General features: G+C 46.7%; 1 protein-coding gene across 1 annotated transcript in view; it reads left to right on the forward strand.

Annotated features, from left to right (window-relative positions):
* The window catches only part of ADGRA3 (adhesion G protein-coupled receptor A3), a 208,588-nt gene that overhangs the window by 122,960 nt on the left and 68,767 nt on the right, over positions 1 to 16,861 (forward strand). The window contains exons 10-11 of the mRNA XM_069202173.1: positions 11,532 to 11,681; positions 16,148 to 16,309. Of these exons, the coding sequence (XP_069058274.1) occupies positions 11,532 to 11,681; positions 16,148 to 16,309 (312 nt within the window). The remainder of the gene's footprint in view (positions 1 to 11,531; positions 11,682 to 16,147; positions 16,310 to 16,861) is intronic.

A 16,861-nucleotide genomic window follows, 5' to 3' on the forward strand; every position in this document is an offset into this window, starting at 1 on the left:
CCATTCAAGGAAGAACATAATCAGCTTTTGATATCTTCATTTAAGCCTTTTGAAGTTAATCCACCTCCAAGACTGTTCTCAAAGGTTCTTTCTGTAGTAATACTCCATTTTTGTCGTCAGGGCATTTACTTTTTTGACCAATTAGAACATTGGTTTGTAAAAGCTTAGCAACCAGAGATTGTCATTAGAACCCAAGTCTAATTTGCAAGTCTCTGCTTTTGTAGATTTCTTAACAGCCCTCTGTATTTTACTCCCATTGAGCTCACGGTTATGTAGGTCTGCTTGACGTTCTTTGTTTACCATTTTGCGCTATCAAAGATGTGTAAGTGGCACCTGCCCACTGAATCGAGCTACCTTCTCAGTCCATAATGTGTGATGGCAGAAACTGGTGCCAGTATGTCAGTGGTCAAGGGGACAGACCTTTTTAGCCATAACCTTTTGGGAAACTGGCTATTAGCTTTCCTTTGACAAAAACATCCCATAACTGAGATCATTGGCCTTCATCTTGTCTGGAACATGCATGAAAGATGCCCATAACACGTGTGTGTGTGTGTGTGTTTGTGTGTGCGCTTAGTGAGTGTGTAACTTAAAAATGAGTGCTGAGGTCCACTGAACCTTGTGTGTGTGTGTGTGTATACTGTATATACACGCATGTGTGCTTGGTGCAGAAAACTATGGTCTCCTTTGTGCTGGGTTTGTGATGAGATCTCCGACATCCCAGCCTGCACATACACACTCCTTTCTACCTTTCCAAAACGGTTGTTCCTTGTGGAACAGGGTGTTGTTATCCCAGTTGCTTTGTATTAGTGTGCGCGCTCTCACTTTCTTGTGTTGTGGCCATTTCCTCTGACAGCGAAGTCTCCAGACAGGGCAGATACATATTGTACCTGTGGCAATCCAAACTGATCTGAGTTTTGCTACCAAGATAGAAAGGTTATGTTTTAATTTCAAAGAGCTTTATTGCATTTTACAACAAAAACGCTTAAACAGAGGAAGACCTTGGATATGGGTGTCACATGAATTATCTGGGAACATGAATAAAATAACCAAAAAGGAATAAGGAGGAAAAGAAGTAAAGGAAATACCCAAGGCAAAATTAGAAGAAACATGAAGAGCATATCCATGGTTGTAGATGATACTTGATACATAAAAGAATGTAAGGATGGATTACTAGTAATCATAACATGTATAGTACCTAAAAATACAAACGTGAATTTGTACCGATATATAGAGAAGTACACATTACATGTCAAACAATCATGACATATGGCACAGTAGTAAAAAAAAATAAACCACTTAAAGGTACTCTATTAGCATACGATAACCCTATAATAACCTCTAATTTTTGGGTGCTGCAGGATCGTAATAGCGAAGGGCACGGTGCAACACTATGTTGAGAACAGTCATGAAAACTAGTGAGTGTTTAATTGACCACTAACAGTTTTCTTGGTTGATGCCAACTAACTATACCCCATTGTAAGGAAATGCCTCCTTGGCATGGTTACCCCCTAACTTTTTACCTTTGCTGATGCTAAGTTATGATCTGAAAGTGTGCTGGGACTCTGCTAACCAGGCCAAAGCACCAGTGTTCTTTCCCTAAACTGTACCTTTGTCTCCACAATTGGCACAACCCTGGCACTCGGGTAAGTCCCTTGTAACTGGTACCCCTGGTAACAAGGGCCATGATGCCAGGGAAGGTCTCTAAGGGCTGCAGTATGTCTTATGCCACCCTAGGGACCCCTCACTCAGCACACGCACACTGCCTCTCAGCTTGTGTGTGCTGCTGGGGAGAAAATTAATAAGTCGACATGACACTCCCCTCAGAGTGCCATTCCAACCTCACACTGCCTGTGGCATAGGTAAGTCGCCCCTCTAGCAGGCTTTACAGCCCTAAGGCAGGGTGCACTATACCACAGGGGAGGGCATATGTTTATGAGCACTATGCCCCTACAGTGTCTAAGCAAAACCTTAGACAGTGTAAGTGCAGGGTAGCCATAAGAGTATATGGTCTGGGAGTTTGTCAAACACAAACTCCACAGTTCCATAATGGCTACACTGAAATCTGGGAAGTTTGGTATCAAACTTCTCAGCACAATAAATGCACACTGATGCCAGTGTGCAATGTATTGTAACATACACCCAGAGGGCATCTTAGAAATGCCCCCTGAATACCAATCTGACTTCTAGTGTAGGCTGACCAGTTTCTGCCAGCCTGCCACACACCAGACATGTTGCTGGCCACATGGGGAAAGTGCATTTGTCACTCTGTGGCCAGGAACAAAGCTTGTACTGGGTGGAGGTGCTTCTCACCTCCCCTCCCCCTTGCAGGAACTGTAACACCTGGCGGTGAGCCTCAAAAGCTCACCCCTTTTGTTACAGCGCCACAGGGCATCCCAGCTAGTGGAGATGCCCGCCCCTCTGGCCACTGCCCCCACTTTTGGTGGCAAGGCTGGAGGAGATAATGAGAAAAACAAGGAATCACCCACCAGTCAGGACAGCCACTAAGGTGTCCTGAGCGGAGGTGACCCCTATCTTTAGAAATCCTCCATCTTGAGTTTGGAGGATTCCAAAAATAGGATTAGGGATGTGCCTCCCTCCCCACAGGGAGAAGGCACAAGGATGGTGTAGCCACCCTCAAGGACATTAGCCATTGGCTACTGCCCTCCCAGACCTAAACACCCCCCTAAATTCAGTATCTAGTGGCTCCCCAGATCCCAGGAAATCCGATTCCTGCAACCTGAAGAAACAAGGACTGATGACCTACAAGCCTGCAGGGAAGGAGGAAGACGACAACTGCTTTGGTCCCAGCCATACCGGCCTGTCTCCAAGATCGAAAAACCTGCTCCAGCGACGCATCCGACAGGGACCAGCGACCTCTGAAGCCTCAGAGGACTGCCCTGGATTAAAGGACCAAGAAACTCCAGTGAACACCGGCCCTGTTCAAAACCAGATACTTCTTTGCAACAAAGAAGCAACTTTCAAAGACTGCATGTTTCCCGCCGGAAGCGTGAGACTTCACACTCTGCACCCGACGCCCCCGGCTCGAGATTCAGAGAACCAACACCGCAGGGGGGACTCCCTGGCGACTACAAGCCTGTGAGTAACCAGAGATGATCCCCCTGAGCCCCCACAGCGACGCCTGCAGAGAGAATCCAGAGGCTCCCCCTGACCGCTACTGCCTGTAACAAGGGACCCGACACCTGGAACCAACACTGCACCCGCAGCCCCCAGGACCTGAAGGAACCGAACTTCAACACAGGTGACCCCAGGCGACCCTCTGCCTAGCCCAGGTGGTGGCTGTCCCGAGAAGCCCCCCCCTGTGCCTGCCTGCACCGCTAGTGACCCCTGGGTCCCTCCATTGTTTCCTACCTGAAACCCGACTCCTGCTTTGCACACTGCACCCGGCCGCCCTGTGCCGCTGAGGGTGTGTTTTGTGTGCCTACTTGTGTAGTTCCCCCCCCCCCCCCACCCCACCCCCACGTGCTCTACAAAACACCCCTGGTCTGCCCCACGAGGATGCAGGTACTTACCTGCTGGCAGGCTGGAACCGGAGCACCCCTATTCTCCATAGGCGCCTATGTGTTTTGGGCACCTCTTTGACCTCTGCACCTGACTGGCCCTGAGCTGCTGGTGTGGTAACTTTGGGGTTGCCTTGAACCCCCAACGGTGGGCTGCCTACGCCCCAGAACTGAGCTTGTAAGTGTTTTACTTACCTCCTAATCTAACCTCTACCAGGAACTGTTGATTTTTGCACTGTGTCCACTTTGAAAATAGCTTATTGCCATTTTTTACAAAGACTGTATATGATACTGCTTTTATTCAAAGTTCCTAAAGTATCTAAGTGATGTACCTTACATTTAAAGTGTTTAATGTAAATCTTGAACCTGTGGATCTTAAAATAAACTAAGAAAATATATTTTTCAATATAAAAACCTATTGGCCAGGAGTAAGTCTTTGAGTGTGTGCTCCTCATTTATTGCCTTTGTGTGTACAACATATGCTTAACACTACCCTCTGATAAGTCTACTGCTCGAGCACACTACCACAAAATAGAGCATTAGAATTATCTACTTTTGCCACTATCTGGCCCCTAGGGGAACCCTTGGACTCTGTGCACACTATTTCTTACTTTGAAATAGTTTGTACAGAGCCAACTTCCTACACCCATCATGACTTTTAATTGAAAGAACAAGTTTATTGGACTTACACCCTATTTTCCTTCTCTCAACCAAAATCAAACCTTCTCTGACAGCTAGACACATTTTCCAAAACACTTAGAAAGGTTATGTTTTAGTCAGTCAGCATTGAGGGGAAAAAAGAATCCCCCAGGATTGGCAGACCTCTGAAAGTTTTGAAAACTGCAGTCCTTCTGATTGTCTCTGGCTCTCCACTGTGAGCATTAAGAAGAGAATATGTAATTCCCCTTTCTGACAGTATATTATGCATTTCTGTTGGCCATACACCATCATAGTTTACGAAGTGTATAAGAAGCAAGATAAGGAACAAGAGTGGAACCTCTGTGTAGCTACTATTCTTCCCCTCCTGATTGCACCCAAGTCTGGGAATTCCACAGAATCCCCTGGTTGTTTGAACTTGAATAAAAGAAAGACATATTTACCTGTACAAAGAGCTGCACTGCACCTGCTGGGAGGGAGTGACCTCTATACAGTGAATACAACACATGGCCCAGCTTGACTGGAGGACCACGGGGAAAACATCTCAAGGTAATGAGGCCACCAAATAGCTGCATAGTCTACCTGACTCAGTTGTATAGGAGATTCAAGAGGTAAGCACTGTGTCAAGGAGCTGATTTTTTTTATTCAAAAGTCAAAAATGGCAAGCCTGCTTCATCTCCGACCCACCCGTGGATGTAGGTTTTAACAACTAAGGGGGTCATTCTGACCCTGGCGGTCCGAGACCGCCAGGCCCATAATGACTGAAAGCACCGCCAACAGGCTGGCGGTGCTTTCTTCCCTATTCTGACCGCGGCGGTAAAGCCGTGGTCGCCCCGCCGGGGCCGGCAGTTTTCCGCCGTTTCTGCCCCGGCTGGGATAATCCACCAGGGCAGCGCTGCCCTGGGGATTATGACCCCATTACCGCCAGCCTGTTTCTGGCGGTTTTCACCGCCAGGAAGAGGCTGGCGGTAAGGGGTGTCCTGGGGCCCCCTAACAGTGCCCCGGCCCGCTTTTCACTGTCTGCATAGGAGACAGTGAAAAGCGCAACGGGTGCAACTGCACCCGTCGCACGGCCGCAACACCGCCGGCTCCTGTGTTACGGCCTCATTCCCGCTGGGCCGGCGGGTGCAATGGGGGCTGCGTGAGTGCGGCTGCATTGGTGGCCGCATGGCGGTTTCCGCCTGGCGGGCGGCAGTAGCCGCCCGCCAAGGTCGGAATGACACCCTAAGTCTTTCTTTTCAAATACACCAGAAAACAGTTGGTCACCACTTCTCCATCCCTGCATGCAAGGAGAGGCTGCACTGACTCCAAAACTGTTAGAGCTCTTTTTCTTCTAGTCCTTCCGTTTCCTGGTCTATTGTAGGTTAAAGATGCAGACCCCTGTAACTGCTACCAGAGCTGGCTGCCAATGGCACACTAAACTGCTGTGGGTATCCCTAGTCCATTTGCAAGCCTCACCACAGAAAACCTCTATTATAGCTGATACGAATCAAGACAAAGCCACCTGAAATGTTGAATATTACCTCTGGGACATGGCTGGAACTTGTCCAGTGTTTGTCTCTCTGCTATCATTTCAGAGATCAGTTAGACCCACTTTTCTCAGGACTCTATTAAGGGTACTCTTACCCTTAGGGGTCATTAGTGGCCACCTGGGGAGTGTTCGAATTCACCAATGGTCCCTGATGGTGGGAGCCATGTAGTTGGATGGTGGGTTTTCTGCAGCCATTTTGATGGCTATAGGTTTGAGCGTTTTATGCCCACCATCTTCTATTCAGGTACAGCTTTGGTTACCATAAGAAGGTAGACTAAATTAAATTCTTGGTACTCCGGTCCTTATCTGTATGCCATCACTTAGACCTTAGTGCTTCCTTACTTTATTAGGCTGACCCAAAGCACCCCCCATATGTCCCCATTGGTCATTGGGGTCCTTCTTCAATCGAATTCTAGCTCTTATCCCTGTGTGGCTATAAAAACACTTGGGGTTTGAATCCATGTGCTTCACATCATTGACCACCCTTAATCACACAGTGTAATACCCAGCAACTACTGGTCACCTACCCATGAAAGCATAGCCTAGGCTTTTCAGTGAATCAAAAGATACCCCATCACTTTTCAACACAAGTATGTCACATTGCCAGAGCCATTATATTTTTTAGTGTACTTGGTATGTGCAGCTTCGTGAAGAGACAACATGTGTATGATGTTTCGTTTAATTAAGCAGGAAAAGTGTCTTGGCATGTTTGCTTTTTCATATGGCTAATGTATTTTTCCACTACTTTTATAGACATCCCATTTAGAAGGGAAGGATAGTTTGTAAGCGGATACATAGCATGTCCAAGTTTGTCTAAATGATTGCTTGCAAAAGTTGAGGGTTTCTCCCAATCGATTCCCTCCTCCACTGGACTCTTCTGAAATGTAAACTGTCCAGCCAGTCTAAAATAGTTCTGATTGCTCCAGTTGTGTCAGGCCTTTATAGGTTCTCAATGTTTGTACTGCTGCCAAAAGACACCCTTCAACTCCCTGTTTAAAGTCTTAGTTCAGCAAGTGGGAAGATGAGTGATATCTCTACTTGTCTCTTCAGTTTTGCTACTTAAGAGCCTAGTCTCAGAACATTTAGGTCAGTGGCTCCCAACATGTGGTCTGGGGACCTCTGGGGGTCCGCAAAGCCTCCTCAGCGGGTCCGCGACTGCCTAGAAAATTAAATAATTACAGATTAAGTCCCCAGCTTTCAGTAATGACTCATTGGGGGGGTCCCCGGATTCCAATAATGGTTCAGTGTGGGTTCCAGTAATGATAAAGTCATGGTCCACAGAAGTCAAAAGGTTGAGAACCACTGATCTAGGTAGTTTTAATATTTCTAGTTATAACTTCACTGTTTTGTGCTGTGGCAAAGGAATTGTTGCACATGTATATGCATCATAATTCTATAAAACACTGTTTGATCACATTTTGGTGCATTTAACAGCTCCAAAAGATAATAAATCATTAAAAGAATACATCAGTTCAGTGGGCTCTACAATACAATCTTTCAGTCTGATATTCTGTTTTGCATTAGTATCTGAAACAGGTGTTTGCATCTCTCATTTATAAACTTTGTGAGACCATGCCTACTTGTGATGTAGACATAATGACCACAACAACTGCTTTCTTGATTATGATAATCCTGAAACCCAGCAATTATCGGAAAGGGTCTTTTCACAAAATATCGCTGTATCATTGTCTTTGTACGAAGTGTACTCTTTGAACGGTTCCTTCTCTTATTCCAAAATTCCTTACAGAAGTCTGGCTAGATAAGGATCTCCCTGATTGTGGTTGGATTATTCCATGGTTCGGAAGACATTGCACAATGTTGTTTCTAGTGCTCTTACGTTTTAGCTAGAAAAAATCCAGCTGCTATGTTCATGTGTTTATAGCACATGGTAGTCCCTCCTTAAGCAGTGATGCAACTAAATTAGATTTTGCAAGTTAGGTAGTCTCTTTAATCTCAATCCCATGCTTCCAGGAGTTTGGGCTTCTAGGTTACTTCATGTTTATGCTGCTAGAACAAATGCATTATTTCTGGCCTTCCGAGGACATATACCCCTTGAAGTCATTTGCAAGGCAGCAAGATTGACTGCTGCATAATGAAAGTTTATATAGGAAAGTTGAGGTTCCCAGCTGTGAATTTCTACGCAACATGGATGCTTATAGCCTAGTTGTACATCTGCTGTTCTTCCTCTCCCAGCATTAAAAGATGTTTAATCAGATTACCAAACAGTTGACAGGGAGAGAAAGCTGGACACTGAATGCTCAGAATTACTTATATGATTTTGTCGAGTATGCCCTCTTGTGTTTTTTTTAACAACCTGTAAGGAAATGCCTCCTTGGCATGGTTACCCCCTGACTTTTTGCCTTTGCTGATGCTATGTTTTGAATTGAAAGTGTGCTGAGGCCTGCTAACCAGGCCCCAGCACCAGTGTTCTTTCCCTAACCTGTACTTTTGTATCCACAATTGGCACACCCTGGCATCCAGATAAGTACCTTGTAACTGGTACCCCTAGTACCAAGGGCCCTGATGCCTGGGAAGGTTTCTAAGGGCTGCAGCATATCGTATGCCACCCTGGGGACCCCTCACTCAGCACAGACACACTGCTTGCCAGCTTGTGTGTGCTGGTGAAGATAAAACGAGTAAATCGACATGGCACTCCCCTCAGGGTGCCATGCCAACCTCACACTGCCTATGCAGTATAGCTACGTCACCCCTCTAGCAGGCCTTACAGCCCTAAGGCAGGGTGCACTATACCATAGGTGAGGGCACCAGTGCATGAGCACTGTGCCCCTACAGTGTCTAAGCCAAACCTTAGACATTGTAAGTGCAGGGTAGCCATAAGAGTATATGGTCTGGGAGTCTGTCAAACACGAACTCCACAGCACCATAATGGCTACACTGAAAACTGGGAAGTTTGGTATCAAACTTCTCAGCACAATAAATGCACACTGATGCCAGTGTACATTTTATTGTAAAATACATCCCAGAGGGCACCTTAGAGGTGCCCCCTGAAACTTTAACCAACTACCTGTGTAGGCTGACTGGTTCTAGCAGCCTGCCACACTCGAGACATGTTGCTGGCCCCATGGGGAGAGTGCCTTTGTCACTCTGAGGCCAGTAACAAAGCCTGCACTGGGTGGAGATGCTAACACCTCCCCCAGGCAGGAGCTGTAACACCTGGCGGTGAGCCTCAAAGGCTCACCCCCTTTGTTCCAGCACCGCAGGGCACTCCAGCTAGTGGAGTTGCCCGCCCCCTCCGGCCACGACCCCACTTTTGGCGGCAAGGCCGGAGAAAATAATGAGAATAACAAGGAGGAGTCACTGGCCAGTCAGGACAGCCCCTAAGGTGTCCTGAGCTGAAGTGACTCGAACTTTTAGAAATCCTCCATCTTGCAGATGGAGGATTCCCCCAATAGGGATAGGATTGTGACCCCCTCCCCTTGGGAGGAGGCACAAAGAGGGTGTACCCACCCTCAGGGCTAGTAGCCATTGGCTACTAACCCCCCAGACCTAAACACGCCCTTAAATTTTGTATTTAAGGGCTTCCCTGAACCTAAGAATTTAGATTCCTGCAACCTACAGAAGAAGAGGACTGCTGAGCTGAAAATCCCCTGCAGAAGAAGAAAGAAGACACCAACTGCTTTGGCCCCAGTCCTACCGGCCTGTCTCCTGCCTTCTAAAGAAACCTGCTCCAGCGACGCTTTCCCCAGGACCAGCGACCTCTGAATCCTCAGAGGACTGCCCTGCTTCAAGAGGAACAAGAAACTCCCGAGGACAGCGGCCCTGTTCCAAAAAGACTGCAAATTTGTTTCAGAGGAGCAGATTTAAAGACCCCTGCAATCCCCGCAAGAAGCGTGAGACTTGCAACACTGCACCCGGCGACCCCGACTCGACTGGTGGAGAACCAACACCTCAGGGAGGACCCTCCGGCGACTCCGAGACCGTGAGTAACCAAAGTTGTCCCCCCTGAGCCCCCACAGCGACGCCTGCAGAGGGAATCCCGAGGCTCCCCCTGACCGCGACTGCCTGACTCTAAAATCACAACGGCTGGAAGAGACGCTGCACCCGCAGCCCCCAGCGCCTGAAGGATCGGAACTCCAGTGCAGGAGTGACCCCCAGGAGGCCCTCTCCCTTCCCCAGGTGGTGGCTACCCCGAGGAGCCCCCCCCTTGCCTGCCTGCACCGCTGAAGAGACCCCTTGGTCTCCCATTGACTCCCATTGGAAACCCGACGCTTGTTTGCACACTGCACCCGACCGCCCCCGCGCTGCTGAGGGTGTACTTTTTGTGTGGACTTGTGTCCCCCCCCGGTGCCCTACAAAACCCCTCTGGTCTGCCCTCCGAAGACGCGGGTACTTACCTGCTGGCAGACCGGGGCATCCCCTTCTCTCCATTGAAGCCTATGCGTTTTGGGCACCACTTTGAACTCTGCACCTGACCGGCCCTGAGCTGCTGGTGTGGTGACTTTGGGGTTGCTCTGAACCCCCAACGGTGGGCTACCTTGGACCCCAATCTTAACCCCGCTGGTGGTTTACTTACCTGCAAAAACTAACATTACTTTACCTCCCCCAGGAACTGTGAAAATTGCAGTGTCCACTTTTAAAACAGCTAAATGTGTTTTATGTAAAAAGTATATATGCTATTGTAATTATTCAAAGTTCCTAAAGTACTTACTTGCAATACCTTTCAAATGAGATATTACATGTAGAATTTGAACCTGTGGTTCTTAAAATAAACTAAGAAAATATATTTTTCTATAACAAAAACCTATTGGCCTGGAATTGTTTCTGAGTGTGTGTTCCTCATTTATTGCCTGTGTGTATGTACAACAAATGCTTAACACTACTCCTTTGATAAGCCTACTGCTCGACCACACTACCACAAAATAGAGCATTAGTATTATCTCTTTTTGCCACTATCTTACCTCTAAGGGGAACCCTTGGACTCTGTGCATGCTATTCCTTACTTTGAAATAGCACATACAGAGCCAACTTCCTACACAACCCTTTCAGCATAATTACTCTGTGCATCCTATGAGAGGATGCACAGAGTAATTTTATGATTTTGGCGACCTTAGCTCTTTTTTTGTTTTTTAACAACCCCTTTCAGCACAACCTTTGATGGGGACCTTGGGTGTGAAGGGCATTCATGAACCTGTCGGGGGGTGATCAACCGGAGGGTTCAGTGTCTTTTAGACATTATGGGGGTTATTACAACTTTGGAGGAGGTGTTAATCCGTCCCAAAAGTGACGGTAAAGTGACGGATATACCACCAGCCGTATTAAGAGTCCATTATTTCCTATGGAACTCGTAATACGGCTGGTGGTATATCTGTCACTTTACTGTCACTTTTGGGACGGATTAACACCTCCTCCAAAGTTGTAATAACCCCCTATATTTTTTATGGAAGCTTTTCTAGTCCTGCTTGTTGGTTCATTCAATCCCAGCCATTTGTGAATCAGCAAGAACAAGAGTAATCATGAATGTGACTTAATTTTCCACTGCCAACGCTCAACTGCTCAATATAGTTTGTTATAGGAGACCGCGTACTTTTTTGGGTGAGTAATTTTCCATTGCAGTGACTCTGCCTTGCATTATTTTGTACATACCCTCCATGTCTTTTTCAGAGAGACCAAATAGCTGGATTTTGTAATGGTCTATTTATTTATGTATCCGATGGCTAGACTTATTGAATTAGAAGTTGCCTTCGTTGTTTCTAGTAACATTTTTGCCATTATTTATTTCCGTACACAGCTCTTAGCGCTTGTTGCTACAGATTATTTTACCACAGAGCTACAGTTTTTATTACAGCTGTATGTTTTATCCTTAGATGCCGCTTAACTTAACCAGTGCAGGGACAACCGCGAGACAGTTGTTGGCATACACTGTAGAGGCAACAAATTTTTCAGACAAAATGGATGTGGTTTTTGTGGCTGAAATGATTGAAAAATTTGGAAGATTTGTTGAAAAATATAAAGAGGTATGTATCAAAAAACGTCATATTATAAGGCAAATGTCGTTTGTCTTATTAGTTTGTGTATTCATTTAGTCTTTCATAACTCCGAATCTTACACCATTCCTAAAACACATTTTTCGTGACCTGCGCTTTGCTTTAATGTCTTAAGCCTAGCTTTTACGCTTGCAGAAAGGTTCAGATGCCGTGTATGCCCTTCCATCTAGTGGGTAGTCAGATAGATACCCATGTGATACCAGTTTTTCATTGTGGGCGTTTTCGGTGGGAATGTCTATAATGAGGCATTCTGATGGTGCTCACCTGCCCCCCCTCGCCTATATATATATATTTATTTATATATATATATATATATATATATATATATATATATATATATATATATATATATATATACACACACCCACACACACCTCTCTCTTTTTCCAGGTAATAAGCATAATAGTATCTCTAAAAACCTATAAGCAAATCATTTCTTTAGGCATTGTTTTTTTTTTATTGCTTTTTCATGTTTGCTGTAGGACATGGTTTTATTAGAGACTTACAATATTTTACGAATAACTCACCCTTTATAGAAGAAACGAAGTTTAAATTCTGCCTTTCTGTACCCATTGATTCTCTGGAATGACGAGCACTGTATTTGTAACCAGCCCTTAGGAGTTAAACTAACACAGTTTAGTGTTGGTGTTTGCATCACCGCATTAAAAACCGGTGCTGCGATTGTGTGGAAAAAAAGCAGTGAGCTCCCTTCTCCGTTTCCCGTGCCGCTTGCTGCCTGCATGAAGCCGCCAGGTCCGGACTCGTTGCGATGGCCACCGTTTCAGTCTAGATCAAGTTTAAAAGTGATTAACACTTCATTTATTTCCCGCTCCCCAGGCCCAGCGGAACTTATTTTCATTGAAAAAAACAAAACAAAACATGCTGCGAGCTGAGGTCTGGATCACGGCATCGCTCACTGATAAACAATTGCAAGTGCTCTGGGCCCAGTGTTCTGGCACGCAGCTCAGATTGGTCCTTCCCTGCCAGACTCCGGGACAAGGTAGAGACGTACCACCCCTCCCCCACAGTGGACCGAGTAGAGGTGGTCGAGCAGGCGGCATGTGGCCGGATGAGTTTGCATACGCCACAGGGAGACCAATCACGCAGCTTTCCCCTGGCACCATACGCAGGCAGCAATCAAGGCAATGGGGGCGCAAGTGGAACAGGGGGAGGGCACCTCCACCTCGCGGCAAAAGAGGCGGGAGCAGACATAAGAATAAAAGAAGAGCAGCAGTAGGGAGTATTTACATGTTAGAAGCATTGTCTTTTTACTCAGCGTGACGGGGTTTGTACTGTGAACTGCGGGGGAAGTCAGTTCTCTTGTGTACGCCATATATACTATAGAATAGATTCCTGTTATAGCTGGAACAGCTTTATAGGCCATTTAAATCCACAGAAGACATCGAAGAGGTTATGGTGTTACGGAAAGGGCTGGCGTCGGCTCAAATCCTGTGATTCCGGGCAAATTATTTAATCTCCCGTACCGGTGCCTAAAAAATAAATGTGACTTTGTGTAATGTAACTAGCTCTAACATAAAGTGCTCCAATTCCTTTGGGTCGAGTTTGCACTATATAAAACCGCAAACACAGCACTACCAGAACGCACATATTTGAAGGGCTCTCGTTTGATAACGGATATAATGAAGGCTTTGTGAAGTACACTATTTGCCGCGAATCGCACAGTTTCCCAGCCTTTCAGTTTCATACTGTACAAACCACTATATGGGTATCTCCTTTTTAAAACAGAGGTTAGATGTTTATTTGTCATTCTTGGAGGATGAGCTTCGAGTATACGCTGCCTGCTCATTGACCATGCTGGGTTGTTGGCGTTAACAGGTTTGCTCTCCTCAGTTTGGCCCTTGTGAGTTTATAGGTGCTGTGCCTCTAAGCACTATGTCCTTTTAGTGCTACTTTGGGTCCTCTCCTTCGACACATGGCTGCCTTTGACTTAAGTTGTGTATCGGCTCCAGCCTGCATTCGTGTACTTCTCTTGATGCCGTGCGCCAAGGTAGCCTACCCTGGCGGGGCACAGGGTGTAGCAGTACTGGCAAAGAACAGGTCGAACGCTGTGGTTAGCTATGGTGTTGTATTTTAGCAGGGTTTGGAGCGGGTTCATCTGTTTTTAACTCCCACAACGTTTTTCCTTGTACCCTTGTGCATAACCAGGCTGATTCCAGTGTTGGCTTTGTTTTATTGCAGCAATTCATGTTGCACCTATCTATCGGAGTATTAAAATAGTCTTACTTTCCAGTAGCCAGTTGGAAGAATCACATTGCTGCATACCCACTTATTTTAGATCATGGGTACTCACAAACTTTTTCTCGGGGGCCAAAATTGCAGTATGGTTTGCGGCCGAGGGCCGCACTGAAGTGACAGCGGGGGGCGGGGCTTAGAGGGGGCGGGGATTAGAGGGGGAACAACCACCCCACCCCCTTTTTCAAAACAATGCCCCTACCCCAGTAACACACACAGCACGCACACATACAGCGACATCTGCTCTCACCCCTACCCCAGTAACACACACAGCGCGCACACATACGGCGCCATCTGCTCTCACCCCTACCCCAGTAACACACAAAGCGCGCACACACACAGCGCCATCTGCTCTCACCCCTACCCCAGTAACACACACAGCGCCATCTGCTCTCACCCCTACCCCAGTAACACACACTGCGCCATCTGCACACAGCGCCATCTGCTCCCACCCCTACCCCAGTAACACACACAGCGCCATCTGCTCTCATCCCTACCCCAGTAACACACACTGCGCCATCTGCACACAGCGCCATCTGCTCCCACCCCTACCCCAGTAACACACACAGCGCCATCTGCACACAGCGCCATCTGCTCTCACCCCTACCCCAGTAACACACACTGCGCCATCTGCACACAGCGCCATCTGCTCCCACCCCTACCCCAGTAACACACACAGCGCCATCTGCACACAGCGCCATCTGCTCTCACCCCTACCCCAGTAACACACACAGCGCCATCTGCACAAAGCGCCATCTGCTCTCACCCCTACCCCAGTAACACACACTGCGCCATCTGCACACAGCGCCATCTGCTCTCACCCCTACCCCAGTAACACACACTGCGCCATCTGCACACATCGCCATCTGCTCCCACCCCTACCCCAGTAACACACACAGCGCCATCTGCTCTCACCCCTACCCCAGTAACACACACAGTGCCATCTGCTCTCACCCCTACCCCAGTAACACACACTGCGCCATCTGCACACAGCGCCATCTGCTCTCACCCCACCCCAGTAACACACACACACAGCGCACACACACAGCGCCATCTGCTCTCACCCCTACCCCAGTAACACACACAGCGCGCACACACACAGCGCCATCTGCTCTCACCCCTACCCCAGTAACACACACAGCGCGCACACACACAGCGCCATCTGCTCTCACCCCTACCCCAGTAACACACACACACAGCACACACACACAGCGCAATCTGCTCTCACGCCTACCCCAGTAACACACACTACATTAAAAACAAATAAATAAATAACCAAAGAGCCTTACCTGACTCAAAGCACTGTAAAGATGCCACAAATGTGGAACAGCAGGCAGGCAGGCAGGCGGGCAGCAGACGTGGAGCCGGTGACAGGAAGCAGACGACCAAAGCCCCATAAAAGTTAGCTGCAAGCGCTGACTTTTATGGGGCTTTGGCTTCCAGGATCGTCAGGGCAACGCCATAAACAATGGCCGCCGTATGTAAACATAGAGGAGGGCCGCGGGAGCACGCTCCCGCGGCCCTCTTCTATGTTTACATACTGCTGCCATTATCATGTGGCGTTTGGTGTGCGTCTCGCGGGCCGCCAAGCTAGGTCCGTGGGGCCGCTGGCGGCCCGCGGGCCGTACTTTGAGTACCGTTGTTTTAGATGAACTTTACATTTTGTTGCTCACTGTAAACTTGCTTACTTATCCTACGTTATTCTGGAATTTATTTTGGGGCGTTAGACCGGTCAGCCTGTGATTTTTGTTGTTGTTGTTGGACTTACGACTCTGTGTACTTTACCATTGCTAATCAGTGCTAAAATTTGTGTGCTCACTCCCTAATCTTGATTCAGTTGGCAATTTTAATTTACTTGTAAATCCCTAGAAAAGTGGTACTTAACTGTACCTAGGGCCTATAAATTAAATGCTACGCCTTATTCTGCAGTCAGAGATAACATTATTGCCCTTCTTGCCATGTCCATTTTATGTCCATTCTGTGTGATGATAATTTCCAAAAATGCCCACTAGAAGAAATTATTGTGTTTGGAATTGGTGGCGTTTTAATTAACGTACAACTTTCAGTGTGTAAATTGTACGTATGTGTTGGTGAAAATACGGTCCTTGCTCTGATGTTTTTTCATGATATTTAATGCACATTTTCTTTCTTGACTTTCATCTTGTCAAACTTCCTCATTCTAGCTTGGTGACATAATGGTGGACATTGCAAGCAACATTATGCTGGCCGACGAGCGTGTTCTGTGGATGGCACAGAGAGAAGCCAAGGCTTGTACGAGGATTGTTCAGTGCTTACAACAGATTGCGGCATACAGGCTTGCCAGCAGTGGACAGGTCTACTCAACAGTACGTGTGACGTTGTCATTCTTTTTAAAGCATACGATTTTTGTGATGAGCTCTATTACCAATGCACTCTCTTATCATTGAAAGAAGCAGCTTCAGCAAGAGGTTGCAAACTCATTGCTGGGAAGAAACTAACACTATGTAGCTTTAGAGTGTTTAAATTAATTTAAAAGAATTGATAACCCATGATCTGTAGCGAAATTCTGATAGAAATGAAGTGAAAGCAGGGCCTCACACTGCCTAACTTTCAGCATTTGTTATGATCAGGTCCCTTGTTAAAGATGACTATTTATGATAATGTTAATAGTACAATTTATTACAAAAAAGATTGCTCTTTACCACCCTCTATCCTCCTCTAAGCGCTTTTGTTGCGATTTTAGTTTCCTGCTATACAGAAGTAGGAAATGTAGCCAATATTTTATTTGGTTGTAAATGCTTTATTTCTTTTAAATTAAATATACCTTTCTCCTCTGGGAGATGAAAAATCGGTGTCTTCAGGTTCTATCCTCCTATAGCTCCAGTTCTTCCAGTCAGGCATCCCTGACTTTACATGTT

The sequence above is a fragment of the Pleurodeles waltl genome, chromosome 1_2 (genome assembly GCF_031143425.1).
Source record: "Pleurodeles waltl isolate 20211129_DDA chromosome 1_2, aPleWal1.hap1.20221129, whole genome shotgun sequence".
NCBI classification, from domain to species: domain Eukaryota; kingdom Metazoa; phylum Chordata; class Amphibia; order Caudata; family Salamandridae; genus Pleurodeles; species Pleurodeles waltl.